Source organism: Mauremys reevesii, linkage group 1 (genome assembly GCF_016161935.1).
Source record: "Mauremys reevesii isolate NIE-2019 linkage group 1, ASM1616193v1, whole genome shotgun sequence".
NCBI classification, from domain to species: Eukaryota; Metazoa; Chordata; order Testudines; family Geoemydidae; genus Mauremys; species Mauremys reevesii.
The window spans coordinates 42,841,557-42,857,481 of record NC_052623.1 but is presented as its reverse complement, the minus strand read 5'-3'; the positions used below and the strand labels follow the sequence as shown (position 1 = coordinate 42,857,481).

The window sequence follows — 15,925 nt, the reverse complement described above, 5'->3', positions numbered from 1 at the left end:
TCTCCCTCTCTCTTTTTAACATTGGAGTTCTCTTTATTTTTATCTTGTTTCCATTTCTATAGCAGAGGATTGTCTGCATTGTTATTTTTTCAAATATGAGGAAAAATAAATTTTCTAGATGGGGTTCCTCGTTGCAAGTTTCAACCTAAAGATTGTACTTATGGCAGTCAAAACCCCCAGAAAAAATGCTGAAATAAACTTACAAATAAATGAAACAAACAGTAGATTTTGGTCAATGAAAGGCCTGACAAATCTGCAAACCTCATTCCATAGAAGCAGCCCTGACAACAGCAAGATAAGCTGTGCTGCCCTGCCAAGGTACCCCAGCCCTGATGGGGGAGGGAGGCAATCTTATCTAAAGACGAGAGAGTACGTCAGAGCTGATGGTCATCTCTACTGAAATGGAGGGCTCTGTTGCAAATCAGTGCCAAATACGATGATGATGTGGACAGCTGTCTGCTAGAAAGATGACTAAGGGCCTGATCCAACTCCCACTAAAATCAACAGAAGTTTTTCCACTGACTTCAGTGGGAGTTCCATTGAGCTCCCTGTGAAGCAATAAGCTCTGAAGAACTGAGCACAGGACAGAGAATCAATCAGCAACTCCTAAATTCAATGTTGCCACCAAATTGCTGTGTGGCCTCTTAGTTAATGTTAATCTCTCAATTTACCTCTCTATAAAATAGGGACAGTAATACTTGTCTATCTCACAAGGATGTTGACTAGCTAGTTATTGTTAAGCATTATAGTATTTATTTATAGTTATTACATTTGCCTCCCAACTAGGGTGACCAGATAGCAAGTGTGAAAAATCGGGACAAGAGGTTGGGGGTAATAGGCACCTGTATAAGAAAAAGCCCCAAATATCGGGACTGTCCCTATAAAATCAGAACATCTGGTCACCCTACTCCCAACAGCTATGAGATGGTAATGGACTATAGGCCAAATCCTGTACTGAGAAATATGTCTGCCCTCACAGATCCGGTCATAGGATATGGCCCTTCCAAGTGAAAGACACTTTGTATATTCCATTATCCATCTTCACTCAACTGTCTGGTTTCTTGCATAATTTACCAGAATGGTGTTGGTTTTAAATAGAAAAAGACCACATAGACCTGCTATTAATCTTTTGTTAACATAGATTGGAGCAATGATTTCACTTCCATCTTTTTCATATAGTGTATGAAAGATTATACAAAAAATCTGTCGATATATATATATATATATATATTCAAACCCCTTTAACAAATTCACAATAAGTTGAGGCTTCTAGGCTTTGGGTTTGGGTTTTTTTTTTTATTTTGGTGGCGGGGAGAACCACCATCAGCCTTATTAATACTGAATGCTAAGTGCAGAAGTTTAGCTGTAGCTGTAGAGTTTTGAAGCAATTGATTTGACAACCTCTATGCATAAAACCCTTTTTTAAAAATCCACATTTATTCCCCAGATTGCTTATTGTTTCATAAAAATGAAAACTTACATAGCTTGCTGGTATCAACTTGATCTCCTAAAACTGTTCAATTAAATCTTGTGAAATCAGTACTTTATGCTACATCAGTGTCCGGGAAATAATTCAGGATGGTAATGAGCAATTATAACTTCTCCTATCTTGTATAATTTAATTTACTTTGATTTTTGTATAAAACCTTAAGTTAAATCACAAGAAGTTCACAGATCTGAGAAAATTAAAGTCAGTATCAAGTTTTACTCATAGACCATATAATTTACATATATTTACATAAATACAGATATATTAAAAATTTAAATCTAAGCTAATTAAACAGAAAGTTTTAAATGTGAGAGATTTTAAAACTTAAATACATTTCTGCAACTACTTTTAGTGGCAGCAGAATTTTTACACACACACACACCAGGCTTCTCTTTCTCTCTCCTCCTTCCTTTTTCTTCCAAAATAGGGCAATTTTATAATCACAATAAGGTATGACAAGCAGTACACTTCTGGGGAATTATTGCATGCCTTGAGTATATAAGGCAAAAGGAAGAGTGACTGACACTAGGGGAGCGGAATCATCAACCAGAAATGCACTGAAGTGATGTGAAACATCTTATTGCTTTTACAAAATTGAAAAATCATACATTGTTTAAAAAGACAAAAAAGGAAGGAAAAAGTAATATTTCTGTTTAGTGGAGATCACAAATAACCAGGAAGCTCCACTGTTGTTCACTGAATTCTCTTCATTATTCCATGATGGTTCATTAATGAGATGCAATTGTACAAGGGGGTCAAACACAAAAGTTCATCTATCCCACACTGGAAAAAATGGGATAGCCTACTTTCTTACCCAAAGAGAACAAAATAATCATTAGCAGCTGATCATAGCTGCGATGAGAATCAGATGCCAGTCTCATCAAACTGCAATGTAAAAATATTATTAACTAGACATATTTTACCCCACAGAGCTGAGCAGATAGATCAGGAACTTTGGTTGGATGATGGAGCATTTGCCTAAGATGCTGGACTCACAGATTCTAGATCAATAGAGATTTCTCATCTGATTAGCTAGAAATGAAACAGAAGAAATATGGAATAGATATACAGTACCACAACCTCTGCATTTTGCTGCTGTAATGGGATTAGATAGACCATTTACTGGTATTTGTACTGTCCCATCCCAACACCACATTTCTCCATCTTTAATTTAACCAACTGTGTTGGTCACCTGTTAAGTACTCCAGTAGCTCCCATTGTGTACATATTTTTAAAACATAACATCCATCCTTTCCACCAGGATTTGGAGGGGAGAAAGGATTCTACAGAGAACATAAATTAAAGATAGCTGGAAATTACATCCAGCAGGTATTTATTTCTAGTGTGTATCTTGGAAAACATCCTCTTGGATTATTTTTTGTCTTTGTGTTTACTATTTATTAACATGGATAGAAGAGCATCACCTCTGATCTAATACTACCACTAGGAGAGGTTTCAAAGTTTAGATAGGGCCATTCTGTTAAGGCACCATTTGCAAGTCATGGTGACTGGTTTAAGTGTTTAGTTGAAGCTGCATTTACTGTAATTAAATTTGCCTTGCATTCCCCCAACACATACAGTAACAAGCAGCCACTCAGACACTTCCTTCCATAGTCAAATAACTGTTGGTCCTTTCCTGGGAGATCTGCATCAGCCTCTTTTGAAATATTAACCATGATTTAATAGAGGGCATTTTCACACATCCATTAGGGTTTTGTTCGGGGCCTGGGGGAAGCAGAGATATTCATAACAGTCTAGTACAGGTTCAGAAGATATAAAAATGCCTTAAAAAGTAGAAGCCAGATCTGCACTGCTGCTGAATTCATTATTCAATGGGTAAAAGCTATAAACGAAGAAGAATATACAGTGTACAGTGCATAGTACAGAACAACATTTTGCTTCAGTACCAACAGGAGGTATAACAAGGGCACACCTCTTTAAAATAAATAATCAAACATTCTGATGGGGTAAACTACTGCACGCCACGTAGTACTCTGTTACAAAAAAAGATTCCTTATTCCAGGTTTAATAGAACGAATGGAATATTACACTGGAAAGTGACTTGGGGTGGGTGTAGGGGAAAAGACGTAACAGCCTGCTGCCTCCCATACAAGAAGCACTGCTAGGCTGCTTTCAAGCATCGGGACACACGAGCCACTGGCTACTGCAGAGAGAGAGAGAGAGGGCTTAGCATGGAGTGGGGAAGGAGGGGGAGGGCTGTAGTTTTATTTGCACTCAACCAGGGGAGGACATTTCTAAAGAAAACAATATCCAGTCTTTGGAGAGAGTTATTGATGCAAAAGAAGAGACCCTACAGAAAGATCGGGTCTTTCTCCGCCCCTGATAAAAGGTCCCTGCCTTTCGCCATGAGCTGCACTCGTCTCCTTTGTTTGAGAGATTAAGGATCCCACTGCGTCGTTCAGATCACTCTTTCTTTGTCTCTCACCCTGTGCCATGCCCTCCCTCCCCCAATCTAAATGGTCGGTTTATAACATACAATTAGGGATACGCCGAGGAGAGGAATGGGGGGAAATATCTTCTCGATCCTTATGATAACACTGTGCATCACACTGGGATCCCCCCACCCCCACGCCTCCGGGCAGATGACTGTATATTTGGTAGCACTGTGCAGCTTCTTTTCCGTTAAAAAGACGCATCCTTTCCTTGCACAGTCAATGAGAAACGCAGCGTGATTTGTCATGCGCTTGAATTGTGGGTTTGTTCGTTCGTTTTAATTAACAACTTTTCTTTTAAGAGCCTACAATCATCACTGGAGTATTTACAAACACCAAACAGAGCCTTGGCGAGGTCCCCCCCACAAAATAATCATGACAATACCACGGTTTGCAGGAGCCCCGCACTAGCTGTGTCCAAACAAGATCTTGCTGGGTGAGCGCTCCGGGGCTCCGGGGGAGACGGGCGCTGGATTCCCGAGTCCTGGGTGGAGTTTCCCAGCCGAGGGTTTCTTCCAGGGGGTGTCTCTCCCTGAATACCTGCCTCGGGGCTGCTGCTGCAGTGGTCCCGTTCATATTCCTCCTGAGCCCTCTGCATTTTCCGCTTCTTCATCTTCCTCTTATGGACGTGGAAGGTGGTGAGGGAGAGGAGGATCAGGCAGAAGATGAGGGTGACCAGGACGATTAAAACCAGAGTGGAAGAGAAGGACTGAAAGAGCTGCCCCACCTGCGCGATGCAGGTGCTGCTGGCGTTGGAGGAGGCAGATGTCCTGTTCAAGAGACAAGGTGGCAGAGACAGCCTCAACTCCTTGGAGAGCTTGGCACTCATTGAGGAGGCTTAAGAAGATGAGGATCTTCCTCTTCTCCCTGTAGATGCTCGAATTTGAATTGGTTCCGGGCTGGGGGTTTGCACTGGCTGGAAATGCACTGGCCACAGCTCGCTCTCTGGAGATGTCAGGTGAAGGATCAAGCCTGCAAAGGGACCCAGAGGAATCAGTGTTCGGGACCCAAAGCAAGAAACACACAATTCACCGGCTGCCACCACAGCCCCACACCCTCCTTCCAGCCCCAACAGGGTACAAAGTCGTCTAAACTCCGGCACACTGGGGGATGCTGCCTGGCTGACAAACCACGCGCAGCGCAGAGTTCCCAACCCAGCGCAGCGCAGCGCCCCTGAAAGAGACCAGCCCCAGCCCACTGCTTAGACTGAAGACTCGGGCTGTCCGCAGCCCTGCCGGCCCGAGGCGATGCTGGCCGTGCCCTGGGACGGGACGGGACGGGACGGGACGGGACGGGGGAGCGATGCACCAATGCGGCTGCACCGGATCGGCTCCAGTTACTCCGCACAGGGGGCAGCTTTGCCGGGCATTTCCCAACAAGTTGCCAATGACACCAGCCGCCGCCGCCGCCGCCGCGGGAGCCCCGGTGTCCCAGGCGCGCTGCCCAGCCCGCCCCAGAGGCAGGCGGCACCCGAAGTTCGGGCTCCGGCAGCGGCTAGAGCAGAGCCCGGGGCCCCGCTGCCGGGCACGGGCGGGGCACGCGCCTTACCTGGGCTGCCTGTGGCTGGAGGGACCCCGGCCGCGCGCTCGCCGAGGCTGCAGAAGGCGCCGAATGAAGCGGGCAGAGCCGGAGCCGGCGCCGCTTCAGGGAGCTCAGCGCGCAGCCTATCGCCAGCCCGGCCGGTGACGTCAGGCAGCCAGTGCCGGGTCCGCTCCCCCGCGGCTCGACTCGGCTGGGCGGAGAGGGGCTGCTCCGAGCGGGCCCCCCGCCCCCCAGAGACCGCCCTCGGCCCCCCGCCCCCAACAGGCCGATACCCCCCCTTACCCACCCCGCCCCGCCCCCCACAGGCCGATACTTACCCACCCCGCCCCCAGAGACCCACCTCGCCCCCCCACACGCTGATACCCCCCCACTTACCCGCACCGCCCCCCAGAGACCCACCCGGCCCCCACAGGCCAATACCCCCACTTACTCACCCCGCCCCACCCCTCAGAGACCGACCCCGCCCTCCCACAGGCCAATACCCCCTTTACCCACCCCGCCCCAGAGACCCACATCGCCCCCACAGGCCGATACCCCCCCACTTACACAGCCACCCCATCCCCGGCCCATCCCCTGCCCCCGGAGACCCACCCCGCCCGCCTCACACAGGCCAATACCCCCACACCTCGCACCCCCATGCCCCACAGGCCGATACCCTCCACTTACCTACCCTCCTTATCCATCCCCACAGGCCAATACCCCTACCCACCCACCCCGCCCCAGAGACCCACCTCACCCCCACAGGCTGATATGCCCCCACTTACCCCTCCTCATCCATCCCCACAGGCCAATACCCCTACCCTCCCACCCCATCCCCGCCCCACCCACTGCCCCCAGAGACCCACCCCACCCCCACAGGCCGATACCCCGCGCTTACCTACCCCGCCTCATCCATCCCCACAGGCCAATACCCCCTACCCTCCCACCCCATCCCGCCCCACCCACTGCCCCCAGAGACCCACCCCACCCCCACAGGCCGATGCACCCGCGCTTACCTACCCCGCCTCATCCATCCCCACAGGCCAACACCCCCACCTATGTACCCACCCACCCTCAACCCTCCCCACAGGCTGATATCTTCCTCTCCTACCCTGCTCATCCAGCCCCCACAGGCCAATTCCCCACTGCCCCCCACTGCCCCTCCACCTCCTCCATCCCCACAGGCCAATACCCCACACACACCTACTCACCCCACCCTCATCCATCCACCCGCAGGCCGATACCCCCAACTTACCCCCCCATCCATCCCCCACAGGCATAGGCGGCAGGTTCGTATAATTTTTGGTGGGGCCCAAAATGGTCTCACCCTGTAAGCTGATATAAAATGAAGCTACAATGCGTCAGCACTACAAGATTACAAGGGTCAATTAAAAGTGGAAAGTCAGAAGCAGCACTTGCCTGCTTTAATATACAGTATTAAATTTTGTTGCACCTGTTGTGACAAAGTGGAAATGTTCTTAATGTTTTCTCTGAATACTGTGTGGGTGCCTCAGTTTCCCCTGCAAAGTGCCAACTGACGGTGTTGGGGACAAAGAGATCAGGTGGCCTCCTTGTCCGGAAGAGACACAAAGGCCAGATGAGGGAGTGTCAGTTTGGAGCTGGCTGGGGAAATTGGGAGAGGCCCAGAACTTGGGTCTGGGCTCCCCACCCCACAAGATGGACCTGACTGAGGGGTCCTGTTTTCTGTACCTACAAGCTCTGTTTTAGACTGTGTTCCTGTCATCTAATAAACCTTCTGCTTTACTGTCTGGCTGAGAGTCACATCTGACTGCGGAGTTGGGGTGCAGGGACCTCTGGTCGCCCCAGGACCTGCCTGGGCACACTCGCTGCGGAAAGTGCATGGTGTGGAAGGGCATGCTGAATGCTCCGAGGTCAGACCCAGGAAGGTGTAAGCTTCTTGCCCTGGAGACAGTATGCTCAGAGAGGAGGCTCCCCCAGAGTCCTGACTGGCTTTGTATGGAGTTGTTCCAAAGCATCCCAGCATCCCCTTCCACACCATGCGCTTCCTGGAAGTCCGCACAGGCACTGACACTCCCTCCTCTGGCCTTTGTCTCTTTTCCAGGCATTAGGAGGCCACCTGATCTCTTTGTTCTCCAACACCTTCAGTTGGCACCTTGCAGGGGGGTGGCCCAGGCCATCAGTTGCCTGGAGACAGGGTGTCGGCCATTCTCTGTGCAGACGGCATCACACTGGCCCTCTAGGGCTTTACAACAATCACACCCCCTTATCCCACCATCTAGAGCCTTAAGAAATGCATTGGGGAAACTGAGGCACACAGACAGTATTCAGAGAAAACACCTGTATATGACCAGTTACATACTTTGAAGGGTGTAAAATAATCAAATATTGTGCTAAATACAATGATACTCCAAACTGACCACCAAATTTAAGTTGCACGTTTTTCCCCTCAGGTGAGGGTTCTGGGGTGGGGCTGGGGATGAGGGGTTCACAGTGCAGGAGCGTGCTCGGTGCTGGGGGTGCAGGCTTTGGGGTGAGCCAGGGCTGAGGATGAGGAACTTGGGGTGCAGACAGGCTGCCCCAGGGCTAGGGCCAGAGAGGACTCCCCATCACCACCACTGGCAGCAGCAAGCTCCAGGGGAGGGACCCCTCCTCTGCCCCCCCTCCCCCCGCAGCATACTCACTCTGCACCACAGTCACTGCACATGCTCCTAGGCCCCCTCTCAGATCCAGAAAGCTCACTCACCTCCTCTATGATGGGTACTAGGGGGTGGGGGTTGCCATCACAGGTGGCCTTCCATGTTACTGCCCCTCACCATAACTTCACTGTGGATGGGGCTGCCCCTTGCCCAGCATGGGGCAGAAGTGGGGTCTGCACGGTGATGGCTATGGGGCAGGGGAGCAGGGTGTCATAAAATTCACCCAAGCCCCAGCTGCTCAGGTAGGTCTATGAATCCCCTCCCCCATCTGCCCTGTGGTGGGTGAGTGCTGGAGGGGAGGGGCACTGCCTTCACATATGGCTTCCTGCCTCCCTGACCCCTGCTGCAGGCTGCAGCCTGCTGCCCCTCACCGTAGCTTCACTGGGGGACGGTGGGAGGGGATGGCATGGGGCTGCCCCTTCCCCAGCGTTGGGCAGGAGTGGGGGCTGGGGCTGAGGGCGGGAATCATAGGGTCAAACAATCATAGGAAGCCCCAGCAGCTGCTCAGGTGAGCGAGGTCAGTCTCCGAGTCCTGGCCGGAAGTCCCCTTTGCCTCTCCTCCAGGTAGGGGGAGGGGAGGGCTGCCAAACATGGCACAGACCCCTCCACTCCGCTCCCCTCCCCCGGCCGGTGCTCCAGCAAGCAACAGCAGCTTGCATTGCCTTAGGCAGCAGCCGGCAGCAGCAGAGGCAAGGGAGAGAGACACGCTGTCTGGTCTGTGTTCAGGCAGGGAAGCTCTGGGGCCGGGCGGCAGGGCCGGCTCTAGGTTTTTTGCCGCCCCAAGCCCAACATTTTTTGCCTGGCCTCCCCCGCCCCAGACATGAGCCCCCCCCGCCCACCAGTGCCCCCCACTCACACCCCCTGTTGCCCCAGCACTGGGCTCCCCCCCAAATGTGGGATCCGCTACCAGCACTCTGCAGCTGAACCCTGGCCCAGCTGCGACTCTGTCCCCATGCGGGTGGAGCTGCTGGGCAGCGCGGAGCGGGAGTACTTCCAGGTGGCGGCGCGGCTACGGGGTGGCGCAAAGAACATGGCCCCCTCCCTGGGCTTCGCAGCACTGCTGGTGGCCAAGGTGGATCAGTTCGCGCTCACCGCCCTCACCCCCGACATGCTGGTGGCCGAGGACCTGGAGAGCCCCCTGGACCTGCTGCTCTTCAGCCTCACGGTGCCCTGGCCCAGCCCCGGCAGGAGGGAAGGCAAGGATCTCCGGCTGCGGGGCTACCTGCTCAGCACCGACGAACCCAGCCGGCCACTCACCTCCTCACACACTCCAGGAGCCCCTCGCCGCCATCGCAGCCCGGGCTCGGCTCCAGGGGACCCCGTTTCCGTCCCTCCCCAGCTCCTCACACACACTGGGTAGGGCCGCCCAGAGGATTCAGGGGGCCTGGGGCAAAGCAAGCGTGGGGGCCCCCTCCAGAACACAAAGTTGCAATACTATAGTAACATGTATTTGGAAATGTAAAAAATAACTAGTGAAAATTAATTTGTAATAATTTGAAAATACACCAAATACATTATTTAAAAACATTAAATGCTTTACTGGTCTGTCTACATTTGCAATTACATAATGGGCTGTTGCTGGGTGATGGTTGGTGCCAATGGGCTGTCACTGCCTGGAGGTGGTGCCGCTGTTGCCCAGGGCTGGGTGGGGAGCTGGGCTCTGGGGGGTGCCCGGCTCACAGGGGCTGGGCTCAGGACTGTGGGGAGATGGGGTCAGAGGTTGTCTGGCTCAGAGGGGCTCGCCTCAGAGCTGGGGGTCTGGGGTGGGGGAGATGGGGTCGGGGTGCCCGGCTCACGGGGCTGGGCTCAGAGCTGGGGTCTGGGGTGAGGAGATGGTGTCGGGGTGCCCACCTCAGAGCAGCTGGGCTCAGAGCTGGGGTCAGGGCTGTGGGGATGGGGTCAGGTGCCCACCTCAGAGCAGCTGGGCTCAGAGCTGGGGGTCAGGGCTGTGGGAGGAATGGGTACAGGGGGGTGTCCAGCTCAGAGGGGCTGGGCTCAGAGGTGGGGGTCAGGGCTGTGGGAGGAATGGGGTCAGGGGGGTGTCCAGCTCAGAGGGGCTGGGCTCAGAGGTGGGGGTCAGGGCTGTGGGAGGAATGGGTACAGGGGTGTCCGGATCAGAGGGGCTGGGCTCGGGCTGGGGTCAGGGCTGTGGGAGGAATGGGGTCAGGGGTGTCCAGCTCACAGGGGCTGGGCTCAGAGCTGGGGTCAGGGCTGTGAGGGGATGGGGCTGGGGTGTGCCCAGGTCCGAGGGGCTGGGCTTGGAGCTGGGGTCAGGGCTGGGTGGGGAGGATGGGTTTGGGGGTGCCCACCTCAGAGTGGCTGGGCTTGGAGCTGGGGACAGGGCTGGGTGGGGAGGATGGGTTTGGGGGTGCCCATCTCAGTGGGGCTGGGCTTGGAGCTGGGGCTGGGCTGGGCTGGGCCTGGGGGTATTGGGGTCCGGGGGTGCCTGACAACCACCTCCCTGAGACCCCCCCAATCCAACCCCCTTCCTGGCCGCCCTCCCCACAGAACCTGTGCCCCTCCCTGCCCCTTAGCCAACCCCCCGGCCCCGGCTGCTTACCCCCGGCTCCTGCGCGCCTCGAAGCGGCCCTGCCCAGCGCTGCAGCCGCATGGCTCCCGGAGGAGCTGAGCGCTCCCGCTCAGAGCCGCGTGGTCAGGAGGAGCCGCTCGGCCCGGCTCCCAGCCCCGCCCGCCCCCTCCCCACGCGGCTCTGAGCGGGACGGAGCTTAGCCTTGCCCCCCCCCCCCAGCCAAGCGGGTGCCGGGCTGTTTAGGACCCGGGGAACAAGCGGAGGAGGAGCGGCCCGGCGTCTGCAGCCAGGCGGGGCCGCTACTGGTGAGGCCATCCTCTCCCCCAAGCGGGCCGGTAGCGCGGCCCTGCCCGGCTGCAGGGGCGGGCGCTCCTCGGCTCGCAGCGGCAGGATGAGCTGGGGCCCCAGCCTTTGCCGCCCTAGGCACCAGCTTGTTTTGCTGGTGCCTAGAGCTGCCCCTGCCGGGCGGGGAGGGGGGAAGCTCCAGCCCTGGCGGCGGCGGCGGCGGCGGCGGCGGCGGCGGGGGGCGCTCCAAGCAGGGGAGAAAACATTGGTGGAGCAGAGCCCCTGCTTGGGAATATTCCTGGGGCTAAAGCCCCAGGGAGCCCATATAAGTCGGCGCCTATGCCCACAGGCCAATACCTCCCCCCACATACGTACCCATCCCACTCTCATCGATCCCCCCACAATCTGATACCCACCACTTATCCCCACCTCATCCATCCCCCACAGGCCAATACCCCCCCACACCTACCCACCTCACCCTCATCCATCCCCCACAGGCCGATACCCCCACCTGCCCACCCGCCCATCCATCCCCACAGGCCAATGCCCCCACTACCCCTCCACCCTCCTCCATCCCCCACAGGCCAATACCCCCCCACCTACCCACACTACCCTCATCCATCCCCCCACAGGCCTATTTTTCACTAGTGAGCCTCATCTGAAGCCAGAGCACCAGATGGCAGGGCTGAAGTCTGAGCCTCGCTGCCTGGGGCTGAAGCCCGAGCCCTGCTGCCTAGGACTGAAGCATGTAATTTAGCTTTGTGGGGGCCCCTGTGGTGTGAAGCCCCAGACAGTTGTCCTGCTTGCCATGCCCTAATGCTGGCCCTGCACTTTCAACCCCCCTAAAACCAACTCTTGACACACGCACCCTGAGGTTGAAACCCCAAAGTTGAGAAAACCTGATCTAGATGAGTACCCCCTGGAAGACCTCTGCGTACCCCCAGGGGTACGCATACCCCTGATTGAGACCCACTGCTCTATGCCAGTAGCCAGGTGGGCAACATAGAAGCCACTATACTGAGTCTTTGTCACTAGAACATCCCTCTTGTTATGCCTGTTTGGCCAGAATCCACCAACCGTGTGACATAAAGCAGCTGCACTTCAGGATCTAGCTCCTTAAGTCTAAAATTTTCCTTCCATTTAAATGCTGTCTTAGCTAAATGCAATGCATCCAGCACCATATAAGTCTGTGATCTTTTGGCGCTTTTTAAAAAGCAGTCACAATAACAAGCACAGAGCATGTTTGGGTTTTTTTGTAAATGTTAAATAATCTTTAGTGTTTATGTACAGGATTGATGGCCACACAGAAGGAAGTCCTCTGATACAACACAGGCATAATCATTGAAGCTTCCCTACACTGCCCCCACCAATGTGCTTCAAACTTGTTCTGGAGGGGCTAGAGGGTAGTTCAGTCTCACTGTCCATTGAATCTTTAGCCTCTAGGGCTGAGTGCTCTAACCTAGTGATTTTCAATCTGTGATCCACGTACCTCTGAAGGTCCACAGACTATGTTTAAGATTTCCAAAGGGATGTGCACCTCTATTGGAAATTTTTTAGGGGTCCACGAATGAAAAAAAGGTTGAAAACCACTGCTCTAACCAGGATATCACTTAGTGCCAGGTTTGGTGGTACTTTTATGATGTGGACATTGGCCTACTAGGAAAGTTGGGTGGTAACCACCAACTCATATGCCAAACACCATTTAAAAGTCATCAGATGGTTAAAAAGTGTTTTTAAAAAGAGCATAAGAATGGACATTTCTATAGGAGCCAGTATCTTCAAGTATAATACTGGTGCAATGGTATCTTATAGTGCTTGTCCTGTTTATGAAGTAGTAAGCATATCTTGTACTGAATAAGTTTCAAGGCCTAATAATGTATTAGCTCAGAATGTGGCTATTGCAAAAGTTAACAGGTACTACAATTATTCTACTAAAACATTTAATTACATATTCATGTTATCTGTGACAGAAGAGAAAAATACAAAGAAGAAATGGGCTATGAAATGGCTGAAAGGTAAATTGTTTGTAAAAAAAAAAAAAAACCTTTGGGCCTTTCTTTTCTCCCATCACCTAAAGCTATTTGTCCTTCTAATTGTAATCTGCCCCTTACACACACACTCGCACACACCAGTAGGACTCTTGTTTCTAGAATAACTAGTATATTTTGTTTACATTGTGTTTCAAAATTGCATTGTCCCAAAGTTAACAAACAATGAAAACTCAAATGTTTTATGTATTAATATGATGCTTATTCTGGGAACGGGATCTTAACTGACTTTTAGGGAGGGAAAGGTGGACTCAGGGAGTGGCAAAGAACGGTCTCCCCCATATTGGAAGAGAAGGTTAAAGGACTAGAGATCCAAGTATCAACCCTACGTTGCATCAGAGAAAATGAAGATTTTCTGGACAGAAGTTAGAGTTTGGTACACTGCAGGTACAGCATGCTGAAGAATCTGAGAGGGCAGTGCACAGTGGGGAAGAAAATTGGCAGCATGTGACCTCCAGAAGAAGAAAGAGGAGAACCCTTGTATCCCCAATGCAGATAGAGGTAAGAAACCGTTTTCAGGCTCTCTGCACAGGTACTATGGAGGAGAATGGTTTGGAAGAGTCATCTGAGGGAAGGGATCAGCAGACCTCATCAACCAGAAGGTATGGGATGCATTGTCCTAGGGATGGGGGTTCCATGACCACCACTCCCAAGAGGAGGAGATGGATGGTGGTTGTCATGGACTCCCTCCTAAAGGGGACAGAGTCATCCATCTGCCGTCCCGACTGGGAAACTCGAGAAGTGTGCTGCTTTCCTGGAGCTAGAATTCAGGATGTGGCAGAGTGTGCCGAGACTGATCAAGCCCTTGAACCACTATCTCTTGCTACTTCTCCACATGGGCACCAATGATACTGCCAAGAATGACCTTGAGCGAGTCACTGGAGACTACATGGCTCTGGGAAGAAGGATAATGGAGTTTGAGGTGCAAGTCGTGTTCTCATCCATCCTCCTTGTTGAAGGAAAAGGCCCAGGTAGGGACCATCGAATTGTGGAGGTAAATGCATGGTTACGCAGATGGTGTCGGAGAGAGGGCTTTGGACTCTTCAACCATGGGATGTTGTTCCAGGAAGAAGGATTGCTAGGAAGAGAAGGAATCCACATAACAAAGAGAGGGAAGAGCATCTTCACATGCAGGCTTGCTAACCTAGTGAGGAGGGCTTAAAACTAGACCAGAAAGATGAGGTAGACGAGGCTTTCTTCAGGCAACTAACAGAAGTTTCCAGATCACAGGCCTTGGTTCTCATGGGGGACTTCAATCACCCTGACATCTACTGGGAGAGCAATGCAGCAGTTCACAAACAATCCAGGAAGTTTTTGGAGAGTGTTGGGGACAATTTCCTGGTGCAAATGCTGGAGGAACCAACTAGGGGTCGTGGTCCTCTTGACCTGCTGCTCACAAACAGGGAAGAATTGGTAGGGGAAGTAGAAGTGGGCAGCAACCTGGGCAGCAGTGACCATGAGATGGTCGAGTTCAGGATCCTGACAAAAGGAAGAAAGGAGAGCAGCAGAATATGGACCCTGGACTTCAGAAAAGCAGATTTTGACTCCCAAGGAACTGATGGGCAGGATCCCCTGGGAGGCTAATATGAGGGGGAAAGGAGTCCATGGGGCCAGATGCAATGCATCTGAGGGTGATGTGGGAGTTGGCTGATGTGATTGCAGAGCCATTGGCCATTATCTCTGAAAACTTGGGGTGATCGGTGGAGGTCCCAGATGATTGGGAAAGGGCAAATATAGTGCCCATCTTTTAAAAAGGGAAGAAGGAGAATCTGGGGAACTACGGACCAGTCAGCCTCACCTCAGTCCCTGGAAAAATCATGGGGCAGGTCCTCAAGGAATCCATTTTGAAGCACTTGGAGGAGAAGAAAGTGATCAGGAACAGTCAACATGGATTCACTAAGGGAAAGTCATGCCTGACCAACCTGATTGCCTTCTATGATGAGATAACTGGCTCTGTGGATATGGGGAAAGCGGCGGATGTGATATATCTTGACTTTACCAAAGCTTTTGATATGGTCTCCGACAGTATTGTTGCCAGCAAGTAAAAAAAGTATGGACTGGATGAACGGACCATAAGGTGGATAGAAAGCTGGCTAGATCATCGGGCTCAACAGGTAGTGATCAACGGCTCCATGTCTAGTTGGCACCCAGTATCAAGCAGATTGCCTTGGGGGGGTGTCCTGGGGCCAGTTTTGTTCTACATCATTAATGATCTGCGTGATGGGATTAATTGCACCCTCAGCAAGTTCGCGGCTGACACTAAGCTTGGGGGAGAGGTAGATACACTAGAGGGTAGGGATAGGGCCAGAGTGACATAGACAAATTGGAGGATTGGGCTAAAAGAAATCTGATGAGGTTCAACAAGGACAAGTGCAGAGTCCTGCACTTAGGATGGAAGAATCCCATGCACTGCTACAGGCTGGGGACCAATTGGCTAAGTGGCAGTTCTGCAGAAAAGGACCTGGGGATTACAGTGGATGAGAAGCCGGATATGAGTCAACAGTGTGCCCTTGTTGCCAAGAAGGCTAATGGCATATTGGGCTGCGTTAGTAGGAGCATTGCCAGCAGATTGAGGGAAGTGATTATTCCCCTCTATTTGGCACTGGTTAGGCCACATCTGGAATATTGCATCCAGTTTTGGGCCCTCTGCTACAGAAAGGATGTGGACTAATTGGAGAGAGTCCAACGGAGGGCAATGAAACTGATTAGGGGACTGGGGACTTAGGAGAGACTGAGGGCTCTGGTTTTATTTAGTCTGCAGAAGAGAAGAGTGAGGGGGAATTTGATAGCAGCCTTCAACTATCTGAAGGGGAGTTCCAAAAAGGATAGAGCTAAGCTGTTTTCAGTAGTGGCAGATGACAGAACAACGAGCAATGGTCTCAAGTTGCAATGGGGAAGGTCTAGGTTGGATATTAGGAAAA

At 52.2% G+C, this 15,925-nt stretch overlaps 1 protein-coding gene across 11 annotated transcripts in view; it reads right to left on the bottom strand.

Annotated features, from left to right (window-relative positions):
* Positions 1–4,189: 4,189 nt before the first annotated feature.
* Positions 4,190–15,925, bottom strand: part of C1H11orf87 (chromosome 1 C11orf87 homolog) — a 142,198-nt gene continuing 130,462 nt past the window's right edge. For 10 of the 11 annotated variants that reach the window (XM_039520521.1, XM_039520520.1, XM_039520522.1 and 7 more), the window contains one exon: positions 4,190–4,914. In XM_039520521.1, coding sequence (XP_039376455.1) covers positions 4,316–4,771 — 456 coding nt within the window. In that variant the 5' untranslated portion in view covers positions 4,772–4,914 and the 3' untranslated portion in view covers positions 4,190–4,315. Of the gene's footprint in view, positions 4,915–5,490; positions 5,554–15,925 lie in introns of those variants that run through there. The other variant, XM_039520529.1, reaches the window with a different exon arrangement.